This window comes from Tachyglossus aculeatus, chromosome 20 (genome assembly GCF_015852505.1).
Source record: "Tachyglossus aculeatus isolate mTacAcu1 chromosome 20, mTacAcu1.pri, whole genome shotgun sequence".
NCBI classification, from domain to species: Eukaryota; Metazoa; Chordata; class Mammalia; order Monotremata; family Tachyglossidae; genus Tachyglossus; species Tachyglossus aculeatus.
This window is the reverse complement of record NC_052085.1, coordinates 16613967-16640329: the sequence shown is the minus strand read 5'-3', so window position 1 is coordinate 16640329 and position 26363 is coordinate 16613967. Positions and strand designations below refer to the sequence as shown.

The following is a 26363-nucleotide window of genomic DNA, read 5'->3' as shown; positions in this document are numbered from 1 at the left end:
GCCCCTCAGTTTGCATTAGATTGTTTGAGTGTGCGTTCCTGTGCCATCCAGACTCTCTTGCATTCTTGCAAATTAAAAAAGAAAGGAGCACAGCCGATTAGTCCTACATTGTTCCAAGGCTGTTTGAGTTAATGAAGACTGATCTAGAAGTACAGTAATTGCTTGCAGACTCCAAGTTTGTTGCATGGCTTTAATAAAGAGAAAAGGAGCTCAGTAGTGCCATAATTAAACTTTATTGGATTCAGTGGCACCAACTGGATGAGATAATGAATTTTCTGCATGTCTGACGCTTACCACCCCCAACCCAGGAGCCCTCTGTCTGGAGTGTGGCAGGGGACGATTGATTCGACAGTGAGAAGAGATTATGGCAGTAATTCCTTGGGGATTTACATTTTCTTTTCTTCTGAAAACCGTCAACTGATCTCTCTCTGATGAAACGGAGAGGTTACTTCAGCATCAGATGGCGCTTCAGTGAATCATAAAAAAAGAAAAACCAGCCAAAACTGGCTGGGTCTTAAATTGCTCTAGCAGAATTCCCTACAGCAGGTTATTGAAATCCAGTCCCCTTAGGCTAACACCTGCTTATTAATTCTCAGAAGAAGAGGCTCTGATTCTCTGGGGCAATGAGTTGCGTGCAACTAGAAGTGGAAAGCGCGGGGCTTATGAGTCACAGGTTCTGAGTTCTAATCCCGACACTTCTGCAGACCTGCCGTGTGACAAGTCACTTAACTTCTCTGTGCCTCAGTTTCCTCACCTGCAAATGGGAATTCAGTATCTGTTCTCCCTCCTACTTAGACTTTGAACCCATACGGGACTGTGTCTGCCCTCAATTTCTAGTATTTATCTCGGTGCTAAGTATAGTGTTGGCATATATTAAGTGCTTAACAAATACCAGAATTATTTTTGAAAAACATGAAGGAGGAGGGAGAAAGAAGAATTTGGGCAGGTTGTTGGTTTTACCTCGGAACTGGTGTCAGTACTGGTATCCTCATTACTGTGATGCAAAGTTTCTAAATGCAAATCTGTTGCCCCTGTTAAGGGGATAGGTGATAGGCGATATGAAGAGATCTGCCCTTGCCTAAACACAACTCTATGAATTTGGGAAGAGCAGAAAGTAACATAGAACTGTTACTAGAAGACTTGTTGACTTTTGGTGGTGTTCTTAACCTATTCTTAACCTGATGATTTGGAAAGGTTTCTCAGATTGCTTTCAAGCAAGGGGGCATAAAATTGGTTAATATAGAATATTCTTTTCTTTCTTTTCTATTTTTTATGGCATTTGTTGAGTGCTTACTATGTGCCAGGCACTATACTAAGCTCTGGGGCAGATACAAGTTAATCGGATTTCAGTTGTATATGTTGAGGACTGTACTAAGTGCTTTGGAGAGCGCAATATAACAATAAACAGACATAGGAAGCAGCAGAATATAAGGGTACGTTCGTACGTGCTGTTTGGCCGAATGTGGGGTGAATATCAAAGTGCTTAAGGGGCACCGATTTAAGTGCATAGGTAATAATAATTATTATTATTATTATGGCATTTGTTAAGCACTTACTCTGTGCCAAGCACTATTTTAAGCTCTGGGGTAGAGCCACGGTAATCAGATTGTCCCACCTGGGGCTCACAGTTTTAATCCCCATTTTCCAGAGGAGGTAACTGAGGCACAGAGGAGTTGAGTGGCTTGCCCAAGGTCACGCAGCAGACAAGTGGCAGAGGCGGGCTCTTTCCACTACGCCATGCTGCTTCTCAATAGGTGACAGAAGGGAGGGCAGATAGGGTGGAAAATGAGTGGTTAGTCAGGGAAGGCAACGTGGAATAGATTTGATTTTAATAGGGCTTTGAAGACTGTGAGCCCGTTGTTGGGTAGGGACTGTCTCTATCTGTTGCCGAACTGTACTTTCCAATAATAATAATAATAACGATGATGGCATTTGTTAAGCGCTTACTATGTGCAAAGCGCTGGGGGGATACAGTGTGATCAAGTTGTCCCACGTGGGGTTCACAATCTTAATCCCCATTTGACAGATGAGGTAACTGAGGCACAGAGAAGTTAGGTGACTTTCCCAAAGTCACACAGCAGACAAGTGGCGGGGTCGGGATTATAGAACCCATGACCTCTGACTCCCAAGCCCGGGCTCTTTCCACTGAGCCACGTTGCACTGTGCTGAATCCCCACATACTTATGATATAGGGAGAACGCTCCACAATTCTGCTGTCACGTTCTACCCAAAACATGTACTTAAACCATGCATGGGGTCAACCGGAGGAGATTGGAATTGGGCCGTCCCAGGGGCTACTGGAAGTCATCCAGTATAATTCATCTGCAGTCTAACATGGGGAAATAAATTAATTTGAATGGCAGAGTGTCAGTCACGCATAGGTGTCCTCGATTAAAAACTTAGCAGAGGTAAAATCCTAAGTTTTGGAACCTGGAGAATCAACTGTTTTATTAGCTAATGATGTTCAGCGGTGAATGTGTTAGCCTTTGGCATTTGTTGAATTGTTATAAAATGAATCTCCCAATTACTTATCAAGTTTATTTCAGAATGCTAATCCTGGAGGCCTGTCTTTCCACCTGCTCAGAGAAGCGGCGTGGCTCAGTGGAAAGAGGCCGGGTTTGGGAGCCAGAGGTTGTGGGTTCTAATCCCGGCTCCGCCACTTGTCAGCTTTGTTACTTTAGGCAAATCACCTGTCTTCCCTGTGCCTCAGTTACCTCATCTGGAAAATGGGGATTAAGACTGTATCTACCTCAGCACTTAGAACAGTGCTTGGCACATAGTAAGCACTTAACAAATACCATCGTTATTATTATTCTTATTATCAAAATGAGCCATCCACAGTAGGTCTGTGAGCCCCTGCAGCTTCTGGAAGATAGAGCTCAGTGAGATTGATTCTAGTTATTGTCAGCATGAAATATTCTGAATATAATTTTTGACAGAAAGATGATGTAGTTGATGATGTATTGAGAAGCTCTGTGGTCTAGTGGAAAAAGTTAAGAGGAGTTAAGAGACTTGAGTTACAATCTTGGCTCTGCCACAGACTTTCTGGATGACCTTGGGAAAGTTACTTAATTTATCCGTGCCCCATTATCTTACCTGTAAATTGGGGGTTCGCTTCCTGTTTTCCCTCCTCCTTGGACTGTAAGCTCCATATCTGGCAGAGATTGTGCTGACTTGATTATCTTCTATCTAATTGAACCCTCTAGTACGGTGCTCTGTACACAGTAAGCCCTCAAGAAATACCATTTGACTGACTGATAGTGATTTTTAAAACCCCACACTTCTTATTCTTAACACTGTTTCTGAAATGAGCGAGAGAGAAGCCAATTGCATTCAACTGAAGGGAAATGAATAGTGATGGTTTCATTTATTATCAGCGCTTTCATTTATAAGCGCTTAGTACAGTGCTCGGCACGCAGTAAGCGCTCAATAAATACGAGTGAATGAATGGATGAATTTATTGTGGTAAAATGCTGAGGTACTTGTGCTTTAAGTGTGTTTTGGGGTGGAAAGTCATGGAAAAAGAAGAGCACAAGGTCTGATGGAGCTGTTTTTGTTTTAAAAAGGATTTCTAGTAAACATTTATTTGTACAGTTGCCCGGAGACCTGTTCTCCAACTGTGAATGCGCACAGTGGGAAGTAGAAGGTGTGTGCGAAGGGCAGCAGAATTTATTCTGACTGTAACTGTTGCACTGAGCCTCTCTCCAACATAATGTTGTTATAAGATAGATTTTTGGGGGGGTTTGAGCTACTCTCAATCATGAAATGAGCAAAAGGGATCCACCATGAGTTCACCATTGATTGAATGCACATCACAATTCCTGGTTGTTGAGAAATTGTAAGGTATCATCATTCCTTGTCTGTCTCCCATTCCCCTCTCCTCCCTTATATTCCTAAACTGTGAGCCCTCTACCTTATTTCCCGTCAATATTCTTTCACAGCACTTAGTACAGGGTCTGCACATAATAAGCATTGATAAATACTAATATTGGGGGCTTAAATCCTAGCGCACAGGGCAAATGAAACTAAAGCGGGAAAAACTGAACACAACAACAAACACAAAAGAAAAGGACTGACTGCTTCAGTCGAGGCGGGATGGGATAAGTGATTGGATCGGCATATTAGCTGTTAGGATGGAGCGGAAAGGGAGGATTTTAGCAGGGCTTTGAGTGCTCTGCACACAGTAAGCGCTCAATGAATACGATTGAATGAATTAAATGAAAGGAAGAACCAACAGGATTTGGCGACAGACTGAATATGTGGGTGGATTGAAAGAGATGAGGTGAGGACAATACTATGGTTACGGGCTTGTTCATTCATTCATTCATTCAATCGTATTTCTTGAGCGCTTACTGTGTGCAGAGCACTGTGCTAAGCGCTTGGGAAGTCCAAGTTGGCAACATATAGAGACGGTCCCTACCCAACGGCCGGCTCACAGTCTAGAAAGGGGAGACAGACAACAAAACAGGGAGGATAGTGGTGTTGTCTATGGGGATGGGAAAGGCTCGGGGAGAACAGGGATTGGGTGGGAAAATGGGGAGTTTAGTTTTGGATGGGTTTAATTTGAGGTGTCACCAGGACATCCAGGCAGATACATCTTGAAGGCACGAGGAAATGTGAGATTGCAGGGAAGGAGAGACATCAGGGATGGAGATGTAGTTGAAGCCATGGGAGCAGATGAGATCAGCAAGGGAGTGGGTCTAGAGGGAGAATAGAAGGGAACCTAGAACGGAGCCTTGAGAGAGCCCTAATTTCTGCGGGAAATTTCAGACCTCCCTGCCTCTGGTCTCTCCTCATTCCAGTCCATACTCTATTCTGTCCCCCAAATCATTTTCCTTCAAAACCGTTCGGACCGTGTTTCCCCACTCCTCAAGAAACTCCACTGGTTGCCCATCCGCCTCTGCATCAAACAAAAACTCCGCACCATTGGCTTCAAATCACTTAATCACCTTGCTCCCTCCTACCTCACCTCAGGACTCTCCTACTACTAATAATAATGATGGCATTTATTAACTGCTTACTATGTGCAAAGCACTGTTCTAAGTGCTGGGGAGATTGCAAGATTATCAAGCTGTCCCTCGTGGCGCTCACAGTCTTAATCCCCGTTTTCCAGATGAAGGAACTGAGGCCCAGAGAAGTGAAGTGAGTCACCCAGCTGACAATTGGCGGAGCTGGGATTTGAACCCATGACCTCTGACTCCAAAGCCCGGGCTCAACCCGGCCTTTGGTGCTAACCTTCTCACTGTACCTCAGTCTCATCTGTCTCGCCATCGACCTCTCCATGTCCGTGTCCCCTCCTTCCTCTCCCCCTCATCCCCCTCTCCATCCCCCCGTCTTACCTCCTTCCCTTCCCCACAGCACCTGTATATATGTATGTATGTTTGGACATATTTATTACTCTATTTATTTATTTTACTTGTACATATCTATTCTATTTATTTTATTTTGTTAATATGTTTGGTTTTGTTCTCTGTCTCCCCCTTCTAGACTGTGAGCCCACTGTTGGGTCGGGACCGTCTCTAGATGTTGCCAACTTGTACTTCCCAAGCGCTTAGTACAGTGCTCCGCACACAGTAAGCACTCAATAAATACGATTGATTGATTGATTGATTGATTGATTGATGTCCTACTTCTGGCCTGGAATGCCCTCCTCATATCAGACAGATAATTGCTCTCCCCATCTTCAAAGCCTTTAGGTTTTCGTATGCCCCCAAAGCAGGCGGGCTTTGGGGGCTGAAGACTGGGCTGCAGTTTCTCCAGGGCCCGGGAGGGCCGAGGGCGGGCTCTGTCCTCCTCTTCCCGTCGCCGCTTTGGAGCGGGTTTCCCTGCCCTGGCAGCCTCGGGTCGTGCATCCAGCGGCCCTGAATGGCCCGTGTATAGCTCTCCTCCTCGCTCTCTCCCTCCCCGAGCGTCTCCCTCTCTCTCTCTCTCTCTCTCTCTCTCTCTCTCTCTCTCTCTCTCTCTCTCTCTCTCTCTCTCTCTCTCTCTCTCTCCCCCTCTCTCTCTTCTCCGTCTCTCTGTTCGTCTCCCTCCTTGTCTGTCCGTCTCCCTCTCTCTCTCTCCCCCTCCCTCTCTCTTCTCCCTCTCTCTGTCCGTCTCCCTGTCTCTCTCTGTCCGTCTCTCTGTCCTCTCGCCTCCCCGCTCTCTCCCTCCCCGGGCGTCTCCCTCCTCTCTCCCTGTCTCTCCGTCCGTGTCCCTCTCCCTCTGCCCGTCTCCCCGTCTCCCCGTCGTCTCCCCGTCGTCTCCCCGTCTCCCTCCCTGTCCTCTGGGCTCCTCGCTCTCTCCCTCTCCTCGCTGTCCCTCCCCGGGCGTCTCCCTCTCTCTCTGTCCGCCTCCCTCCCCGTCTCTGTGCCCGCTCGCCTCCTCGCTCTCTCCCTCTTCTCGCTCTCCCCCTCCCCGAGCGTCTCCCTCTCCCTCTGTCCGTCTCCCTCTCTCTCTCTCTCTCTCTGTCCGCTCGCCTCCTGGCTCTCTCCCTCCCCGAGCGTCTCCCTCTCCCTCTCCCTCTCCCTCTCTCTCCCTCCCCGAGCGTCTCCCTCTCTCCGTGTCCGTCTCCCTGTCCGCTCGCCTCCTCGCTCTCTCCCCGCCCACCGAGTGTCTCCCTGTCTCTCTGCCCGCTCGCCTCCTCGCTCTCTCCCTCTCCTCGCTCTCTCCCTTTCCTCGCTCTCTCCCTCCCCGAGCGTCTCCCTCTCTCTCTGTCCGTCTCCCTGTCTCTCCCTCTCCCGGAGTGTCTCCCTGTCCCTCTGTCCGCTCGCCTCCTCGCCCTCTCCCTCTCTCTCTCTGTCCGTCTCCCCCTCTCTCTGTCCCCTGGCCTCCTCGCTCTCTCCCTCTTTCCGCTCTCTCCCTCTCTCTCTGTCCATCTCCCTCTCTGTCGCTCCCTCCCTCCCCGGGCATCTCCCTCTCTCTCTGTCCGTCTCCCCCTCTCTCTGTCTCTCTCCCTCTCTCTCCCCCTGTCTCTCCCTCTCCCGGAGTGTCTCCCTGTCCCTCTGTCCGCTCGCCTCCTCGCCCTCTCCCTCTCTCTCTCTGTCCGTCTCCCCCTCTCTCTGTCCCCTGGCCTCCTCGCTCTCTCCCTCTTTCCGCTCTCTCCCTCTCTCTCTGTCCATCTCCCTCTCTGTCGCTCCCTCCCTCCCCGGGCATCTCCCTCTCTCTCTGTCCGTCTCCCCCTCTCTCTGTCTCTCTCCCTCTCTCTCCCCCTGTCTCTCCCTCTCCCGGAGTGTCTCCCTGTCCCTCTGTCCGCTCGCCTCCTCGCCCTCTCCCTCTCTCTCTCTGTCCGTCTCCCCCTCTCTCTGTCCCCTCGCCTCCTCGCTCTCTCCCTCTTTCCGCTCTCTCCCTCTCTTTCTCTCCGTCTCCCTCTCTGTCCCTCTCTCCCTCCCCGAGCGTCTCCCTCCCTGTCTGTCCCCCTCCCTGTCTCTCTGTCCGCTCTCCTCCTCGCTCTCTCCCTCCCCGAGCGTCTCCCTCTCTCTCTCTCTCCCCCTCTCTCTCTTCTCCCTCTCTCTGTTCGTCTCCCTCCTTGTCTGTCCGTCTCCCTCTCTCTCTCTCCCCCTCTCTCTCTTCTCCCTCTCTCTGTCCATCTCCCTGTCTCTCTCTGTCCGTCTCCCTGTCTCCCTGTCCACTCTCCTTCTCGCTCTGTCCCTCCTCTCTCTCTCTCTCTCTCTCTCTCTCTCTCTCTCTCCCACCCTCTCCCTCTCTCTGTCTCTCTCTGTGTGTCCGTGTCTCCGTCTCCCTCTGCGCACACGTGGCCCCGGTCCTCTCTCGTTTCGGGCCTGTAACGCCCGAGCCCCTCGGGATCACTTTGTTTAGTTTTGTTTTTTTCTCTCCAGCGGTTGCCCCTTCCCCTCGACCGATTAAAGATCCCGAAGGGGACACCGCAGTCGGTGGCCTTCTGTTCTGGGGGGTCAGGGGGTTAGTGGCAGCCCACCGCACTCCCCCGGCTACTTTGTTCAGCCCCGAGGAAGGCAGGCGGCCCACTCGGAAGGCCTCAGGCCTCCTTGGTTTGATTCTCACTGCTTTTTCAGCCCATGAAAAGTTTAACTCATCCAAGGCTTAACCGTGAATCAGTCGCTCAGTGGTATTTATTGAGCACTTACTATGTGCGGGGGGCCGGGGCCAGCTCCCGGAGGACAGGAGGGGAAGAGCGGAGCAGGGTGAGGCTGTGTTTTCAGCAGGTGGTTCAGACGTCTCTTGGGAAGTTCCTACTATTCCCCTTTTTGGCTGTTTCCCAGAGGTGCGGATGGAGTTTAAGTCCTCTCAGCGAACATGGCCTAGGTGCTACTTCTGCATATAGATGTTTGTGTTTACAGCAGGTGGCTCAGACGTCTCTTGGAAAGTTCATACTATTCCCCTTGTTGGCTGTTTTCCAGAGATGCAGATGGAGTTTAAGGATCCTTCCGGGTGTCCTCTCAGCGACCATGGCCTAGGTGCTACTCCTGTATATAGATTTTTGTGTTTACAGCAGGTGGCTTAGACGTCTCTTGGGAAGTTCTTACTATTCCCCTTTTTGGCTGTTTCCCAGAGATGCGGATGGATTTTAAGTCCTCTCAGCAAGCGTGGCCTAGTTGCTACTCCTGCATATAGATATTTGTGTTTACAGCAGGTGTCTCAGACGTCTCTTGGAAAGTTCATACTATTCCCCTTTTTGGCTGTTTACCAGAGATGCGGATGGAGTTTAAGGATGCTTCTGCGTGTCCTCTCAGCGAGTGTGGCCTAGGTGCTACTCCTGTATATAGATGTTTGTGTTTACAGCAGGTGGCTCAGACATCTCTTGGGAAGTTCATACTATTCCCCTTTTTGGCTGTTTCCCAGAGATGCGGATGGAGTTTAAGGATCTTTCCGGGTGTCCTCTCAGCGAGCATGGCCTAGGTGCTACGCCTGTATGTAGATATTTGTGTTTACAGCAGGTGTCTCAGACATCTCTTGGGAAGTTCGTAATATTACCCTTTTTGGCTGTTTCCCAGAGATGAGGATGGAGTTTAAGGATCCTTCCGGGTGTCCTCTCAGCGAGCATGGCCCAGGTGCTACTCACACCACCTGTCTTCTAGACTGTGAGCCCACTGTTGGGTAGGGACCGTCTCTAGATGTTGCCAACTTGGACTTCCCAAGCACTTAGTACAGTGCTCTGCACACAGTAAGCGCTCAATAAATACGATTGAATGAATGAATGTATAGATGCTTGTACAGATTTATTACTCTACTTGTACATATTTGCTCTTCTATTTATTTTGTTAATATGTTTGGTTTTGTTGTCTGTCTCCCCCTTCTAGACTGTGAGCCAGCTGTTGGGTAGGGACCGTCTCTAGATGTTGCCAACTTGGACTTCCCAAGCGCTTAGTACAGTGCTCTGCACACAGTAAGCGCTCAATAAATACGATTGAATGAATGAATGACTGTATATGAATGAATGACTGATATAGCAGAATTAGTAGACATGTTCCCTGCCTATAACAAGCTTATAATCTAGAAGGGGATACAGACATGCAGACATGTTGCCGACTTGTACTTCCTAAGTGCTTAGTACAGTGCCCTGCACACGGTAAGCGCTCAATAAATACGATCGAATGAATGATGAATGTATTCGCTGTTCCTCCTGATTCTAGTTCCTCCCCCTCCAGTCTACGCTTCCCCCTGTGCACAGATCATCTTCTTGGAATGATAATGATGGTATTTGTTAAGCGCTTACTATGTGCCAAGCACTGGTGTATCTACAAAATAATCAGGTTAGACACAGTCCCTGTCCCACGTGAGGCTCACACTCTTAATCCCCCTTTTACAGACGAGGCCCAGAGAAGTGAAGTGACTTGCCCAAGGTCACACAGCAGACAAGGGACGGAGCTGGGATTAGAACCCATGACTTCCGCTTCCCAGCCATGCTGTTTTCCACGGCACTTGGCGCAAATCTCTCCTCTCCTCAAAAACCTCCAGTGGCTTCTCTTCACGTGGCGTGAAAACCACTCGGAATCTACCAGTTCTCTCTTCTTGACAGAATTTATTCTTCAGTTCACCCTCATTGACAAATAAACAAACCAAATAAACAAGCCTAAACAAACCATCTAACTACCTCACTCTCAACTCTCCTTCCTCCTTCCCCTCACTCACACCGCAAGCGGAAATCTGACAGACCACAGGTCTCCCCACGTACTCAACCCTTTGAGGATTTCATCTCCTCGAGACGAGCCTTAATCTCTGGACTCCAAATCGTATCGTTTCACTAGCCAACTGCAGAAGTCCCGTATTGATCTCAGGACTTGGGCATATATGTTTTTTCCAATTTACATTCCACTATACGTGCTGTCTACCCTCTCCCTAAATATTTTTACTGGGAGCCAGAACGTCATGGGTTCTAATCCCGGCTCCCCCACTTGTCTGCTGTGTGACCTTGGACAAGTCACTTCACTTCTCTGGGCCACCTCTGTAAAATGGGGATTGACACTGTGAGTCCCATGTGGGGATTTGATTGTATTCACCCCATTGCTTGGCACAAAGTAAGTGCTTAACAAATACCGTTCATTCATTCATTCATTCATTCAATCGTATTCATTGAGCGCTTACTGTGTGCAGAGCACTGTACTAAGCGCTTGGGAAGTACAAGTTGGCAACATATAGAGACAGTCCCTACCCAACAGCGGGCTCACAGTCTAGACGACTTATAATAATAATTATTATTATTAGTGTGTGAACATTTTATAGGCAGGGAATGTGCCACTTTATTCTGTTGTAAGTTCCCAAATGCTCTCAATACAGTGTCTCCCACCTACTAGGTGCTCAGTAAGTGCCATAACTACTTCAATTTTCCTGATTCCTTTCCCTCACTTACAGAACTCCCTGACCTTCAAGCTTTCCCTCCTGCCAATTCAGAGCTTTCTGAAATCCCCCCTCCACCAACAAAGCCTTCGCCATTCAATTCCCAGCGCCTCAAATCGGATCAGATCTACAACTCATCAATCAAGCCCACTTAATCAATCAAGCCCACTCAAGCAGTTACACCTCAGTTTCTTCACCTGTAAAATGGAGATTAAATACCTGTCCTTCCTCTACTTAAACTGGGAGTCCCGAGTGGGACATCGACCGTGTCCAACTTGATTATCTTGCATCTGCCTCAGTGCTTGGCACAAAGGAAGGACTTAACAGATACCACCGTTATTATTGTCATCATTATTGAGTTTTCCTTAAAACAGGCCTGCTGCCATTTTAGAAAATGTACCCATTTACCCGTAGCCCTCGAGGAGCATCTAGGCAGAAACGATTTCCTAATTTTCCGTTCAGCACAGTTAATAACGAGTCGGGTTGTTTCCAGATGACGGGAAGTTTTCCGAAGCCATCACAGTTCTGCTCACCTGGATTGAGCGCGGCGAGGTGAACCGACGGTCCGCAAATCAGTTCTACTCCATGGTGCAGTCGGCCAACAGTCACGTCCGCCGGCTCATGAACGAGAAGGCCGCCCACGAGGAAGAGATGGAGCAAGCGAAGGAGAACTTTAAAAATGCCCTCTCGGGGATCCTGACGCAATGTAAGTAGCTTTGTCGGAGTCATCTTCTTGTCTGTGATTTTGTGTTGTTCTGTTTGTTTGGTTTTCTTTTGGGGGTAAGTAATTACGATAGCTTACCATTCTACTCCATGCTCAACGGCAAACTCATAAGCTTCATATTCTGTGGCAACCAGGAGGACCATTCTCTGAGAGCTCGATTCTCAAGGTGAGCAAAGTTTCCATAGCCTTTCCCCAGGAGACCGTCCTAATGGCCGGCAAATCCCTCCCAGTTCCTGATCCGAACCGAGATTTTACGTTATCCGAAGTGCGTTGTAAATACTGAGTTCTGGGTCAGCCAGGGTCACCCTAGTCTGGCAGCCTAGGAAGCAAAAACCCTTTCTGAATTGCTCTTCGGCTGAATTTCTTTCCTTGGGGTGGTGTGAGAAGCGACAGCAACGGCCTACCGGAAAGAAAATGGTATACAGGGAATCGTCTGCAGGATGAGGACAGCAGGAAAGCTAACTGGCTCAACTGTTTAGGACTTGCGAGTGTTTGTGTCCAAAAATGCAATCAGTGAAGTGACCTAATTGTGGTTCCTGCAAAGCAATAATTACCCAGGGCTCTATTCAAAACAGAAAGTAACCAGAAACCAGAAAAAAACCCAAACAAGGTTGACTTCCTATTGTGCACGTATTTAATGGTAAACCTGTCTTAATAGTTTAGAAATGCTTTCATTTTATTACTAGTGAAATCCACCATTCCTGTGGACATCTGCATATGCACTTTAATGTGTGTGTTGTGTGTATGTGTGTGTGAGAAGCAGCGTGGTTCAGTTGAAAGAGCCCGGGCTTCGGAGTCAGAGGTCATGGGTTCTAATCCAGCCTCCACCACTTGTCAGCTGTGTGGCTTTGGGCAAGTCACTTCACTTCTCTGGGCCTCAGTTCCCTCATCTGTAAAATGGGGATGAAGACTGTAAGCCCCTCATGGGACAACCTGATCACTTTGTACACTCCCCCCCCCCCCCCCCGCTTAGAACAGTGCTTGGCACATAGTAAGCGCTTAACAAATGCCGTCATCATCATCATCATCAATTGGAATATTTCTATGTCTTCAGGTGTCCTTTGTCCCAGAAGAAGACACCACTGAGGGTGAAATTCCTTGATGGGTCGTGTGATGGTTTGTTGTGTGTGCCTTTTGTCTGGGGGAGTTAATCAGGGGGAGCCGGAATCAGGAGAATCCCTACCACAAGGGCCTTTCCTTGCCATTCCCCCCTCTTCGAGCTTAGCCTCGTGGATTACTTCCCAGAAAGAAAGGTGACTGTGGGGAAGGAGGAGGGAAAACTGACCATCCCCTCCTCCTCCGCTTCTCCTCCCCTGAGGTGGTGATTAGCACCAATGCATGTTAATTACTATCCCTCCCTTCCCTTCCTCGCCTCCCCTTCCAGGGCTAAAATAATAATAATTACAGTACTTGTTAAGTGCTTACTATGTGCTGAGCACTGTTCTAAGCTCTGGGGTAGACATGGTCCCTATCTTGCATGGGGCTCACAATCTTTATCCCCATTTTACAGATGAGGGAACTGAGGCCCAGAGAAGTGAAGTGACTTGCCTGAGGTCACCCAGCAGACCTGTGGTGGAGCAGGAATTCGAACCCAGGTCCTTCCGGCTCCCGGGCCCGTGCTCTATCCGCTAAGCTGCTTACACTCCACAAAACACAGGCTCCTTTCTCATGCTGTCCATCCATTCCCCACAACTTAAAGGGCAGATCGCTTCTCACTGTACCTCGTTCTCGCCTGTCCCGCCGTCGACCCCCGGCCCACATCCTTCCCCCGGCCTGGAATTCCCTCCTTCCGCGCATCCGCCAAGCTCGCTCTCTTCCTCCCTTCAAAGCCCTACTGAGAGCTCACCTCCTCCAAGAAGCCTTCCCCGACTGAGCCCCCTTTTTCCTCTCCTCCTCATCCCCATCCCCCCGGCCCCATCTCCTTCCCCTCCCCACAGCACCTGTATATATGTTTGGACAGATTTATCACTCTATTCATTTTATTTGTACATATTTACTATTCTATTCATTTTGTCAATGATGTGCATCTACCTTTAATTCTATTTGTTCTGACGACTTGACGCCCGTCCACATGTCCGTCTCCCCCTTCTAGACTGTGAGCCTGTTGTCAGTTAGGGACCATCTCTATATGGTGCCGACTTGTACTTCCCAAGAGCTTAGTACAGTGCTCTGCACACAGTAAGCGCTCAATAAATACGATTGATTGATTGATTTAAGAGCCAGACTTCCCATCGTGGATTGCCGTGCCGAGGCCATTTTGAGAAGCCCTATTTAGGGCCCCGTTTTCGTAATGCCCCAGGAGTGGCTGTGTTAGAAAGGTCAAGTGGGGGTGTGATCTGAGGAGACTGACAGTCCCCTCCTAAGCCCAAGACCGATGGTGATGATGATGGCATTTATTAAGCGCTTACTCTGTGCAAAGCACTGTTCTAAGCGCCGATTGGGAGCCCCCTGAAGAACAGGGATTGCATCTAATTCCCACCCGCGGATTCCCTCCCAGCATTGCTCTGCATAAAGTAAGTGCTTAAGGAATACTATTTCTTTTACGGTTACTATCACTACTACGATGTCAGGGATCAAAGGTCATTTAGTATGGACGAATCTATCATCGTCACATGATTTAATCAGCCTTTTCAGCTAGTTTGCCCCTTCTACTTACTCTACAGCAGCTGCTTAAGGTGTTCTGCTGTCATCAGTTTCTTCTCTTGTCCCACGCAGAAGAGTTTTGATGCTGTAATCAATGCTTCAATCTTGGTGAGCCGAGGATTTTAGAGAGGCAGCGTGGCTCAGTGGAAAGAGCCTGGGCTTTGGGGTCAGAGGTCATGGGTTCGAATCCCGGCTCCGCCACATGTCTGCTGTGTGACCTTGGACAAGTCATTTAACTTCTCTGAGCCGGTTACCTGTAAAATGGAGATGAAGACTGTGAGCCCCACGTGGGACAATGTGAGCCTGCTGTTGGGTAGGGACCGTCTCTATATGTTGCCAACTTGTACTTCCCAAGCGCTTAGTACAGTGATCTGCACACAGTAAGCGCTCAATAAATACGATTGAATGAATGAATGAATGAACCTGATCACCTTGTATGCCCCCCAGCCCTTAGAACAGTGCTTTGCACATAATAAGCACGTAACAAATGCCATCATAATTGTCATTATTATTTGCTCATTTCCCTCCCCACAGATTTATTACTCTATTTATTTTACTTGTACATATTTACTATTCTATTTAATAGCAGAATATTTAAACTATTCGATTTAATAGTATTTAATGCTGAGGAGCAGCGTGGCTCAGTGGAAAGAGCTTTGGAGTCAGGGGTCATGGGTTCAAATCCCGGCTCCACCCATTGTCAGCTGTGTGGCTTTGGGCAAGTCACTTCATTCATTCAATCATATTTATTGAGTGCTTACTGTGTGCAAAGCACTGTACTAAGCGCTTCACTGAAGCGGCATGGCTCAGTGGAAGGAGCCCAAGCTTTGGAGTCAAAGGTCATGGGTTCAAATCCTGGCCCCGCCAATTCTCAGCTGTGTGACTTTGGGCAAGTCACTTCATTTCTCTGGGCCTCAGTTCCCTCGTCTGTAAAATTTGGATGAAGACTGTGAGCCCCCCGTGGGACAACCTGATCACCTTGTAACCTCCCCAGTGCTTAGAACACTGCTTTGCACATAGTAAGCACTTAACAAATACCACCATTATTATTATTATTATTATTATTATTATTATTATTCTCTGTGCCTCAGTTCCCTCATCTGTAAAATGTGGATGAAGATTGTGAGCCCCATGTGAGACAACCTGATCACCTTGTAACCTCCCCAGCGCTTAGAACAGTGCTTTGCACATAGTAAGCGCTTAATAAATGTCATCATTATTATTAGTATTATTTATTTTGTTAATGATGTGCATACAGCAATAATTCTATTTATTCTGATGATTTTGACACCTGTAGACGTGTTGTGTTTTGTTGTCCTTTTCCCCCTTCTAGACCATGAGCCCGTTGTCGTTAGGGACCGTCTCTATCCATTGCCCACTTATATTTCCCAAGCGCTTAGTACAGTGCCCTGCACACAGGAAGCACTCAATAAATACGATTGAAAGAATGAATGAATGAGTGTGGTTTGAGGGTGACAATGGTGAAACTGCTCAAGAAGTGTGATGCATCTCTGTAATAGGTCTGGGTCTCAGGGCCGTGGAATTGTGGAATTTGTGAAGTGCTTATTACGTGCCCAGCACTATAGTGAGCGCTAGCGTAGACCCAAGATAATTGGGTCCCATATGGGGCTTCCAGTCTAAGTAAGAGGGAGAACAGGTACTGAACCCTCATTTTGCAGATGAGCAAACTGAGGCACCGAGAAATTAAGTGGCATGCCCAAGGTTACACAGCAGGTACTTGGTGGAGCCATGATTAGAACTCAGGTCTTCTGACTGTCAGGCCTGTGCTCTTTCCGTGAGGCCGCACGGCTTGTAGAAAGTCAGACATCACTGAGAGCCCTACTGAGAGCTCACCTCCTCCAGGAGGCCTTCCCAGACTGAGCCCTCTTTTTCCCCTCCTCCTCCCCGTCCTCCCCGCTGTACTTTCTTCCCCTCCCCACAGCACTTCTATATATTTGTGCAGATTTATGACTCTATTTTTCTTGTACATATTTACTATTCTATTAATTGTGTTAATGATGTGCGTATAGCTATAATTCTATACGTTCTGACGATATTGGCACCTATCTACATGTTTTGTTTTGTTGTCCACCCCCTCCCTCTAGACTGTGAGCCCATTGTTGGGTAGGGACCATCTCTATACGTTGCCGGCTTGTTCTTCCCAAGCGCTTAGTACAGTGCTCTGCGCACTGTAAGCGCTCAATCAATCCGATTGAATGAATGAATGAATGAATGAACATCACAGCAACATTATAGACCCTCGTCTTAGCATGGAGTTTCTTATCACATTGGTTGTCATACTACATCAAGATCACATATGGTGGCCTTTTTGTCCTTCCCCATGTTTCTCTTTGGGTTTTCTGCAGAATTATGGGGAAACCGACCAGCCTCTCCCCAATCTGCCCAGTGATTCGTGACACTTTTGTGTGTCTCTGGGTGTTTGTGGCTCTAGGGTACAGTCATTTGCGTCTAGCGGTTGTTGAGCTGGAAGAGTTTCCTTCCTGGTGGCTCTGAGGAACATTTTGATTCCAGGATCGCTCGCTGCATCCACAGACACGGCGGCACAAGGGAGCGCAAACAAAGTGCTCTGCCTCACTCTAATCCTGATGGGGAAAGGGTCAGACAGGGGACTTCAACACCGAGTCGCCCAACCGCACCATCATGGATTGGCCTGAGGATCCTGATGAATTTCTCAGGGAAGTTGAGCCGTTGCCAAAATCCCGGCCTGTCGTTAGTGTCAAATGAACACAACAAAGAGATGTTGTTGTGCTCTGGGCTCTTCCTGCGTCTTAGTTGTTCAGGAGGACTCTGGCTTGGCAATTGAGATTTCCCTAAGTAGTTTTCACAGTCACCTCTCGTTTTGACGAAGATGGATATAATCCTGATCGTCTTGAAGACATATGGCATTTATTCAGGGTTTCATAGGTTGTGGAGAAGCCTGTTTCAATTATTAATAGTAATAATTATGATTACGTTGCTTCTTACTCTCTTACTGTATGCCAAGCACTCTACGAAGCGCAGGGATGCCATGCGATAATTCGGGCACAATCCCTGTCCCACATGTGGCTCACGGTCTAGGGGGGAGGAGAACCGGTTTTTAGACCTGATTTTACAGATGCGGAAACTGAGGCACAGAGAATGGGGCTCAGTGAAAAGAGCCCGGGTCATGGGTTCAAATCCCGGCTCCACCAATCGTCAGCTGTGTGACTTTGGACAAGTCACTTCACTTCTCTGTGCCTCAGTTACCTCATCTGTAAAATGGGGATGAAGACTGTGAGCCCCCCCGTGGGACAACTTGATCACTTTGTAACCTCCCCAGTGCTTAGAACAGTGCTTTGCACATAGTAAGTGCTTAATAAATGCCATTAAGAAAAAAATGAAGTGACTAGGTTAAGGTCACACAGCAGGAGAGCCAGGATTAGAACCCCGGTTGTCTGATTCACTAAACAAATCAATGGTATTTATTGAATGCGTACTGTCTACGGAGCACTGTACTAAATGCCTGGGAGCGTACAATTTCATAGAGGGGGTGGAAATTCATTCAGTCGTATTTATTGAGCGCTTACCGTGTGCAGAGCACTGCCCTGAATGATCCCTGCTCCCAAGGAACTCAAAGTCCGCAGACTCCCGGACAGTACGTTTTCTACTAGGCCATGCTGATTCCCTAATTACTATCCCCCTACCAAGGGTGCACTGAGAAGATCTTTGAGGATTAAGTTCACATGAGAAGCAGCGTGGCTCAGTGGAAAGAGCGTGGCTTGGGAGTCAGAGGTCATGGGTTCTAATCCCGACTCCGCCGCTTGTCAACTGGGTGACTTTGGGTAAGTCACTTCACTTCTCTGGGCGTCAGTGACCTCATCTGGAAAATGGGGGTGAAGGCCATGAGCCCCACGTGGGACAACCTGATCACCTGGTATCTCCCCCAGCGCTTAGAGCACTGTACTGAGTGCTTGGTAATAGAACAATGTAACAGACGCAACCAGCTTACAGTCAAGAGGGAGAGACAGACATTGATATAAATAAATGAATTACAGTTATGTACCTAAGTGCCGTGGATCTGGGAGGGTGAAGTGATGAATGGAGTAAGTCAGGGTGACACAGAAGGGAGTGGAAGAAGAGGAGAAGGAGGGCTTAGTCGGGGGAGGCCTCCAGCAAGTCTTTGAAGCGAGGGACGAGTCATTGTCCGTTGGATATGAGGAGGGCGAGCGTTCCAGTGAAACTGGTGGGCTGGGTTGTCGTGGAGAGTAGTGAAGTGAGGTAGTGAAGTGGGCAAGGTGATTGACTGCTTTAAAGCCAATGATGAGGAGTTTCTGTGTGATGTGGAGGTGGATGGAAAACCACTGGAGTTTCTTGAGGAGTGGGGAAACACGGCCTTTATGTTGCTGTAGAGTAACGATCCAGGCCGCAGAGCGAAATATGGACCAGAGTGGGGAGAGAAAGGAGGCGTGGAGATCGGCAAAGGAGCTGATACACTAATCAAGTAAGGATAAGCGATTGTATTAACACGGTAGCAGTTTGGATGGAGAGGAAAGGGCGGGTTTTAGCTCTTCTGTGAAGGTCGAACGGACAGGATTGAGTGATGGACTGAATATTTGGTTAAAGTGAGAGAAAGGAGTCAAGGATAATGTCAGGGTTATGGACTTGTGAGACAGGAAGGATGGTGGTGCCGTCTACAGTGATGGGAAAGTCGGTGGGAGGACAGGATTTGGGCGCTACCCTGACTCTTGCTCACAACCCTCCCTTATGTCTAAAATTCTCACCCCCTTAACGTATGGCAGACCCTTACTCTCCCCATCCTTGATGTCCATCTGAATTCTCATCTCCAGGAGACCTTCCCTGATAGATTTCTCATCTCACCACCTTTATTCCCTCCCTGCTGCCATTTCAGTACTTCCATGTCCCCTGACGACTGGGTCACTGATACTCCTCCCCGTCCTGGGTAGAACTTATGTCCGTATCTGTAATCACTTTTGCTTCCCCCAATTTTTCATTTATTTTAGCCGCTGTCTCCCCTGCCTTAGTATACATTTCTCAAGGGCAGGCATCACATCATCGTCATCTCACCCTACTGTATTCTACCGAGTCCTCAGTCTAGAGCTCTGCACAGTGTAAGCACACCATAAATACTACCGATTGATTGATCGATCGATGTATATCTACGATCCCTGAATTCTCTTTTGATTTTTACATCACGGGCATATCATCCTCATATCCATTTAATCCCCTCGAGCCTTTGAACATTCCTAATAACTCTTCTAATGATCCACTTATGGATTTTTCATTAATCAAATTATCCAAACATTACTAAACCTCTAATTATTCTCTGCCGTAAACCTTCCTGTGACAACGCATCTCATTTCTCCTAGCCGGAGGAAAGAGTGATTTCTTTTTGCTTACTTTGAATATTAAAGCTTCAGATCATTCAGTCATTCATTCAATCGTATTTATTGAGCACTTACTGTGTGCAGAGCACTGTACTAAGCGCTTGGGAAGTACAGGTCAGCAACATATAGAGACGGTCCCTACCTAACAACGGGCTCACAGTCCCTATCTCGGAGTTGTAGGATGTGGTGAATAATCATTCTGTATTAGCCCTGTCTCTACCCTTCATCGTTTTTATAATTTAATCATATCTCCTCTTAGCTTTCATTTTTTACGTCCTTTCAGATTCTCACTTATGAATACGGCAAGCCCCACATGAATCACTTTTTGGCTTTCTCATATAGAACGAGATAGATTTTTACACACGGTAATTATGAAATTGATAGTTCAGCTTCTTGTCTTTCCAGTTGGCATGGCATACATGAAGGCATTTTAGAATTACTACACTGCTCCCATTTCGCAGTAAAATCACTCTTCCTTGTTGTGTCCAAAGTCCTTTATTATATAGTACACCACACTTTTCAGTATGTCAGATAGCCAGGGATATTTTTATTTTAAGCCATTCAGAGTAGGAATAATAATAATAATGGCATTTATTAAGCGCTTACTATGTGCCGAGCACTGTTCTAAGCGCTGGGATAGATACAAGGTGATCAGGTTGTCCCCCGGGGGGCTCACAGTCTTCATCCCCATTTTACAGATGGGGTAACTGAGGCCCAGAGAAGTGAAGTGACTTGCCCAAAGTCACACAGCTGACAAGTGGCGGAGCCGGAATTTGAACCCGCGACCTCTGACTCCAATGTCCGTGTTCTTTCCACTGAGCCACGCTGTTTCAATGTTGATGTTGAGGAGCCTGGTTCTGGGGCATTTATATGAAGTGATGATAGTGGGATTGCTTCACCTCAGTGTGCCATCTTGGAGATGAAATGGCCGGAATGCATATCATCGTGGTTGGAATATCCCTACTTCGAAAGCTGGGAAAACCCTTGGGATGCCGTAGCACTTGCTGGGGACTCCAAGCATAGATCATTTATTAAGAGGAGAGTCTGAACACAGAATACGGGAGTTACTGTTTTCCATTTCTTGGAAAAGAGGCAAACAGGGCAGTTTAAGCCGTAGGTTACTAGGCATAGACCAACATGTATGTCGGATGAGTCGTCTCAACATAACGAGAAGGCCTACATTCTGAAGAAGCTCAGAAACAGCCTGCAGAGATGGAGGAAAATGAATATTCAAAACACCTTGAAGTTTTTTGAGATCTGGAAAGAGGGGGGAATATTTAGTTGAGAGGACAAGAACGTTTTTTCTCACTTTTCTGAACTTAATCCCAAGTCTACCCTGCCATTTGAGAGGTTATCTGAAGCCTATTTGAAACTCTAGAAGCCATGTCATCTCATTATCTTGTGATATCTCATTGATGTTGTTGTGATTTTAAAGAGCTACCATCTGTGAGGAAGTAATTATAAATAAATTGAATGTGTCAGTAGTGAGGATCCACCAGTAGTATCTATTGATACCTACTGTGTGTGAGCATTGAGTTCTTGGGGAAGTTAAAAAGAGAATTTAGACTGCAAGCCCCATGTGGGATAAGGGACTGTGTCCTACCTGATTATCTTATTTCTAAACCAGCACTTAGTTCAGTGTCTGGCAATAGTGAGCACTTAACAAGTACCGTCATTGTTGTTATTTTAAGGTTAATGTGACCTTCAAACATTCTCAATCTAGCGGAGGAGCCAGGCACTAAAATAACTTTAAATCAGTTGCTCATTCAGTCGTATTTATTGAGCACTTACTGTGTGCTGAGCACTGTACTAAGTGCTTGGGAAGATACCGTACAAGAATAAACAGACACATTCCCTGCCCGCAGCGAGCTTACAGTCTGGGAGGAGGGAGAGGAAGTGATATGTTCATGAATTAATGCCCACTGTTGGGTAGGGACTGTCTCTATATGTTGCCAACTTGTACTTCCCAAGCACTTAGTATAGTGCTCTGCACACAGTAAGAGCTCAATAAATACGATTGATTGATTGATTGAAGTAATAAGGAATGTAAGATGCCTACACACATAGGAGCCCGGCAATACAGAAAGGCCGAAGTGGGAGTTGAGAGGGCTAGAACCTGGGCAAGAAACATAAATCAGCTAGGGAAGGCCTCTTTGAGGAAATGTTATTTCCGAAGAACTTTGAGGATGGAGAAAGCTGTGGGCATTTGAAGTGGGAAGAAATTCCCAGCAAATGGAAGGTATGCGAAAGAAATGGGATTGGGGGAAGTGAGAATGGGGCACAGTGAGTAGGTTAGATTGAGGGGGAAAAAAGAGGTCAAGCTGGAGTGTAATGAGAGAAGAGTGTAATAATAATAATTATGGTAGTTAAGTAATACTACTATATTAGGTGCTGGTATAGAGACGTTGTCTTGTCTTATGCCGTCGAGTCGTTTCCGAACCATAGCAACACCACGGACTCATCTCTCCCAGAACGCCCCGCTGTCCATCTGCTGTTGTTCTGGTAGTGGATCCATATAGTCGTCTTGGTAAAAATCCGGAAATGGTTTATCATTGCCTCCTTCCGTGTGGGAAACTCAAGTCTCCACCCTCGACTCTCTCCCGTGCCGCCGCTGCCCGGCGTGGGTGAGTTTTGACTCGTAGCAAGTTGCCTTCCACTCGCTAGCCACCGGCCAAGCTGGGAATGTAGGAAAGTAGCTTCAGGAATTGAAAATGCACTGCTGGTTATTTTTAGAAATTTGAAACGATAGGCTATAAAATGCTTAGTTGAATTTTGAAGTGCCTCTCCCCATTCCCGCCCCACCCCCCCATACATTACTGTCATTGCTTGAATGGTTTTATATACTTTGTTTCTAATCAAGTCACTCCAGTCCTGAGTTTGAAGCTTCTCCATTCATTCATTCACTCATTAATCATACTTATTGAGCACTTACTGTGTGCAGAGCACTGTACTAAGCGCTTGGGAAGTACAAGTCGGCAACATATAGAGACGGTCTCTACCCAACAATGGGCTCACGGTCTAGAAACCTGTGGGTACTAAGTATTTTAGTACTAGCAGTGCACTTTCCAAATTATTTCATTCTAGAACGTGTTAAAATGCTATTCTGCTTTTGAATCGAGCCTTGGGAATTATCCGTTACAGATTGGAGGAAGGTGCAAACATCTGTGGGAAGATTTGTTTTGCTGCCTTCATAATTAAACATTTAAAAATTCAGATGCGTATACTAGTCAAAGAGCATATGCATCCCTTTTGTGGCTAGTGCAAATAATTAAAAATACATCATTTTCTCTTTATAAGCCTTTCCTTCGTAGATTCCCTTAATTTTTCTTATCCTGACTCAATCTGAGCAGTTCGGTCTTCAGTTAATGGGACCTGTGTCTCCAAAGGCGGTATTTATGATCCACTTTTATCTCTGGGTAATTGAGTAACCTGAGCTGAGACAAGCTCACCTTCTTTGAAATTGTAATATGTAAAGTCCCCTAGGTTCTGAAAGAAGTCAAAGAAAGCTCACCCTTAAGTAATCACAGAGTCCGAATGAGGGAGTCTATAAAAGTGAAAACCCAACAGTCCTAACTGGTATTCAGCCCTAGTTGCTAACGGAAGACAACCGAGGTCCCGTATTACTCAGAGAAGCAGTCGTATTTATTGAGCGCTTACTTTATGCAGAGCACTGTAGTAAGCACTTGGGAAGTTTCTACAGCACATCGCCGGGAGTCTGCTCTACAGCCATGTCGTTCATTGTCTCTAAGCAAGGGCTAGGTTCCTTCTGGAAAGACGTATCGGTTCTCAGGATTTCCGAGAGGGGTGGAGGGTAGGTTGCAGCAACTGCTGAATTTATCTGTCTGATCTGGGAAAAGAGGAACTGGAGAGTAAATAAAGCAGTGGTAAATAAGGTAAGGAGTGACTTGGAACTCAGCCAGTACTACTAACTAGACAGAAGATGTGAGCTCCGTACTGTAAGGCCCTATTCCATTGGCTTTTTTCTTAATTTTCTAAAGTGCGTGCCCCACATGGGGCTTGTGGCTTTAGTCCCAATTTTACCGAAGAGGTAACTGAGGCCCAGAGAAGTTAAGTGACTCGCTCGAGGCCACACAGCAGACAAGTGGCAGAGCCAGGATTAAAACCCAGATCCTCTCCATTGCCTGCTCTCCATTCCTCTCCTCCTTCTTGCCTCCCTTCACGCCCACTGAAGCGATTTGTGCAGGTACGTAGATGCGTACGCACAGCCAAACACAGCTGAGGAGGCCTTAGAAACGATTGCCATGAACTCCCCGGTCTGTCAGTGAGCACTTAGTGCATGCAGAGCACTGTACTGAGCACTTAGGAGAGTACAATACAACAGAGTTGGTAGACACGTTCCCTGCCCACAGCGAGCTAACAGTCTAGAGTGCGACAGACATTAATATAAATAAATCACTCATAATTCACAGTTAAGCCTATAAGTTCTGTGGGACTGGGGGTGGAGCGAATACTAAATGCCCCAAAATCACTGATCCAAATGCAGGTAACCGTTGAGAGTGTGTTGACTTTTAAGTTGTGGAGACAGACTTGAAGGGAGACATCCCCGACATTGATGAAATGTAAGTACAAAAGACACATGACTGGGTGGATATCGATGATGTTGTTTTCCGAAGCGACATCATCCATAGACTCCAAGTGTCTTTTCTCTGCTTCCCTATAGCGATCACAACATAAATTACTTGTCTTGTTTGACTTCCTTGTTCACCAAAGTTGAGCAGATTGTGGCCGTTTTCAACGCTTCTGCCAGACAAAAAGCTTGGGACCATTTCTCGAAAGCTCAACGCAAGAACATAGACATTTGGCGAAAGCATTCTGAGGTTGGTGATTTTATTATTACTTTTAACCACCATCACGCAGCTGGATTGGCACAGATCAGTGGGTCTCTCTAGGAAGCCGTGCAGTGCTCCGCAACATTTAATGGTTTTGGTTTAAGCAGGCAATTTTCCATCGGGCAGTTCCTGTATTTGTTCCCAGCCTAACAGATAGATTTATTTCCCCGTGGAGAAGTCCTGTCAGCTTACATCATTTAGATGGGGAACTGAGAACTTTCTCTCTGCAGAGAAGAAAAAATCCGTATGTGATATCCATATGTTAATGATAGCCTCTATTTCCCCAGCAACCAAGAGACACATTTGCGAGATTATTTGGAATTATCATGTAATTCTAAAATGAAAGAGCCAATTGTCATTTAGTCTCCCAAACGAGAGAAAAAGTTTTTTTCCTTATTTCAGGGTTTCATTAGACTGACCACGGTGATTCTTTTCTTTCCATCGAGAGATGCCAAGTGTTCCTTCCCATCTGTACATTTTTACCCAAAGGCATGTGACTGAATTATATTAATTTCAGGATTGGACATAGATTCCCCTTCCCCCTTCCATGTTTTTCCTATATGTAGAGGCCTTTCTTGAATCCATCTGAGGTATCCATTCATTCACGTGTGAGTATTTTCAAAAGAAGAGACAGATATCTGAGAACCCGCTTTCCTTTCCACTCATGAAGCGTCACCGTTTGTTATGATTGCTTGTTATCATTAGTCATCCAGCTTTCATTTAAAATTCAGCAATGTACTTTAGTGTACACTATGAGCCTGTACTTTAAAAAGTAAGTACACTCTTTATCTTTGTTTTTGTCTTCCGTTATCGAAGTAATTTTCATCCAGATCCTCCGTCCTGTCTAGTACAGCATGTTAATATTACAGCTATCTAAAAAATCTTCCCTGTTTCCAAACAAAAAATTTTAGAAGGTAAGGTGTACTTTTAAAATTATTTTGGAGCGCACTTGTTAAAATGAGCGTTTTACATATAATTTGAGAAGTAGCAAAGTGCTATGGTGTAAATCATTTGGGTAGCATTTAAGTGCCCATTAACTAATGCTAAATTACAGTTGAATATCAGTAATGCTAGATGTACCATCAACATGAATACCAAATGAATTTTTTTGCTCTTGTTGATTTTTATGGAGAATTCCAAATAATTTCACAATGATGGGCCACTTAAAATAAAGTGCTGTTGCAGTTCATTATTGCGAATGATAGTCTATATTCGATTCACAAATCCCGTAAAGGACGGAGGCCGATAAAATATTGTTCACGTGGGTTTTATGTAAGATCAGGGAAGGGATAGAGCCATTCCCGAGAACCCAGTTTCAGGATTGTGAAATACGTTAAAGGGAATCATAAAGTGCTGTTGCAGTTCATTATTGCGAATGATATTCTATATTCGATTCACACATCCCTTAAAGGACGGAGGCTGATAAAATATTGTTCACTTGGGTTTTATGTAAGATCAGGGAAGGGATAGAGCCCTTCCCAAGAAGTCAGGGAGATGTGGTGAAATACCCAGTTTCAGGATTGTGAAATACATTAAAAGGAATCGGTAAACTATGTTTCCGGTTTTGAAATCAAAACCCAATTTATTTTCCCCTTCAAGAAGAAAGCTTGACTTAAAAAGGAAATGTAAGAAAAAAGCCATGAGGCACATTGTTGATGCCGGGCGTTTCCTCCTGCCCTCAAGCATGGAAATGGCAACAAATAATAGCTGCGTTGATTTGTACCATTTTGTTTGCCAGCTGTTGTTGAAATTCACCTTGCTAAACTTCCTTTGACCTCCTCCTCTCCTGGTGGAACCATTCCCTCTCCCCAGGGCAAGGAGAAAAGGGAGGGAAGATATGGCTTTTTTTTCTTTTTTGGGAGAAAGGTGAAGTTAGATATTGGATGCCAATTGTTGTTCAATCATGTAGAATACCGATGTCCATTATTTTAGCACGTTTCTGGGCCTCTCCCTCCCTTGGCTATTTAC

The 26363-nt window shown here is 46.5% G+C and overlaps 1 protein-coding gene across 5 annotated transcripts in view; it reads left to right on the top strand.

The window, feature by feature from the left end:
- ENOX1 (ecto-NOX disulfide-thiol exchanger 1) overlaps positions 1-26363 on the top strand; it is a 488154-nt gene that overhangs the window by 328705 nt on the left and 133086 nt on the right. For all 5 annotated transcript variants that reach the window (XM_038762016.1, XM_038762019.1, XM_038762018.1 and 2 more), the window contains exons 8-9: positions 11288-11500; positions 24277-24383. In XM_038762016.1, the coding sequence (XP_038617944.1) occupies positions 11288-11500; positions 24277-24383 (320 nt within the window). The remainder of the gene's footprint in view (positions 1-11287; positions 11501-24276; positions 24384-26363) is intronic.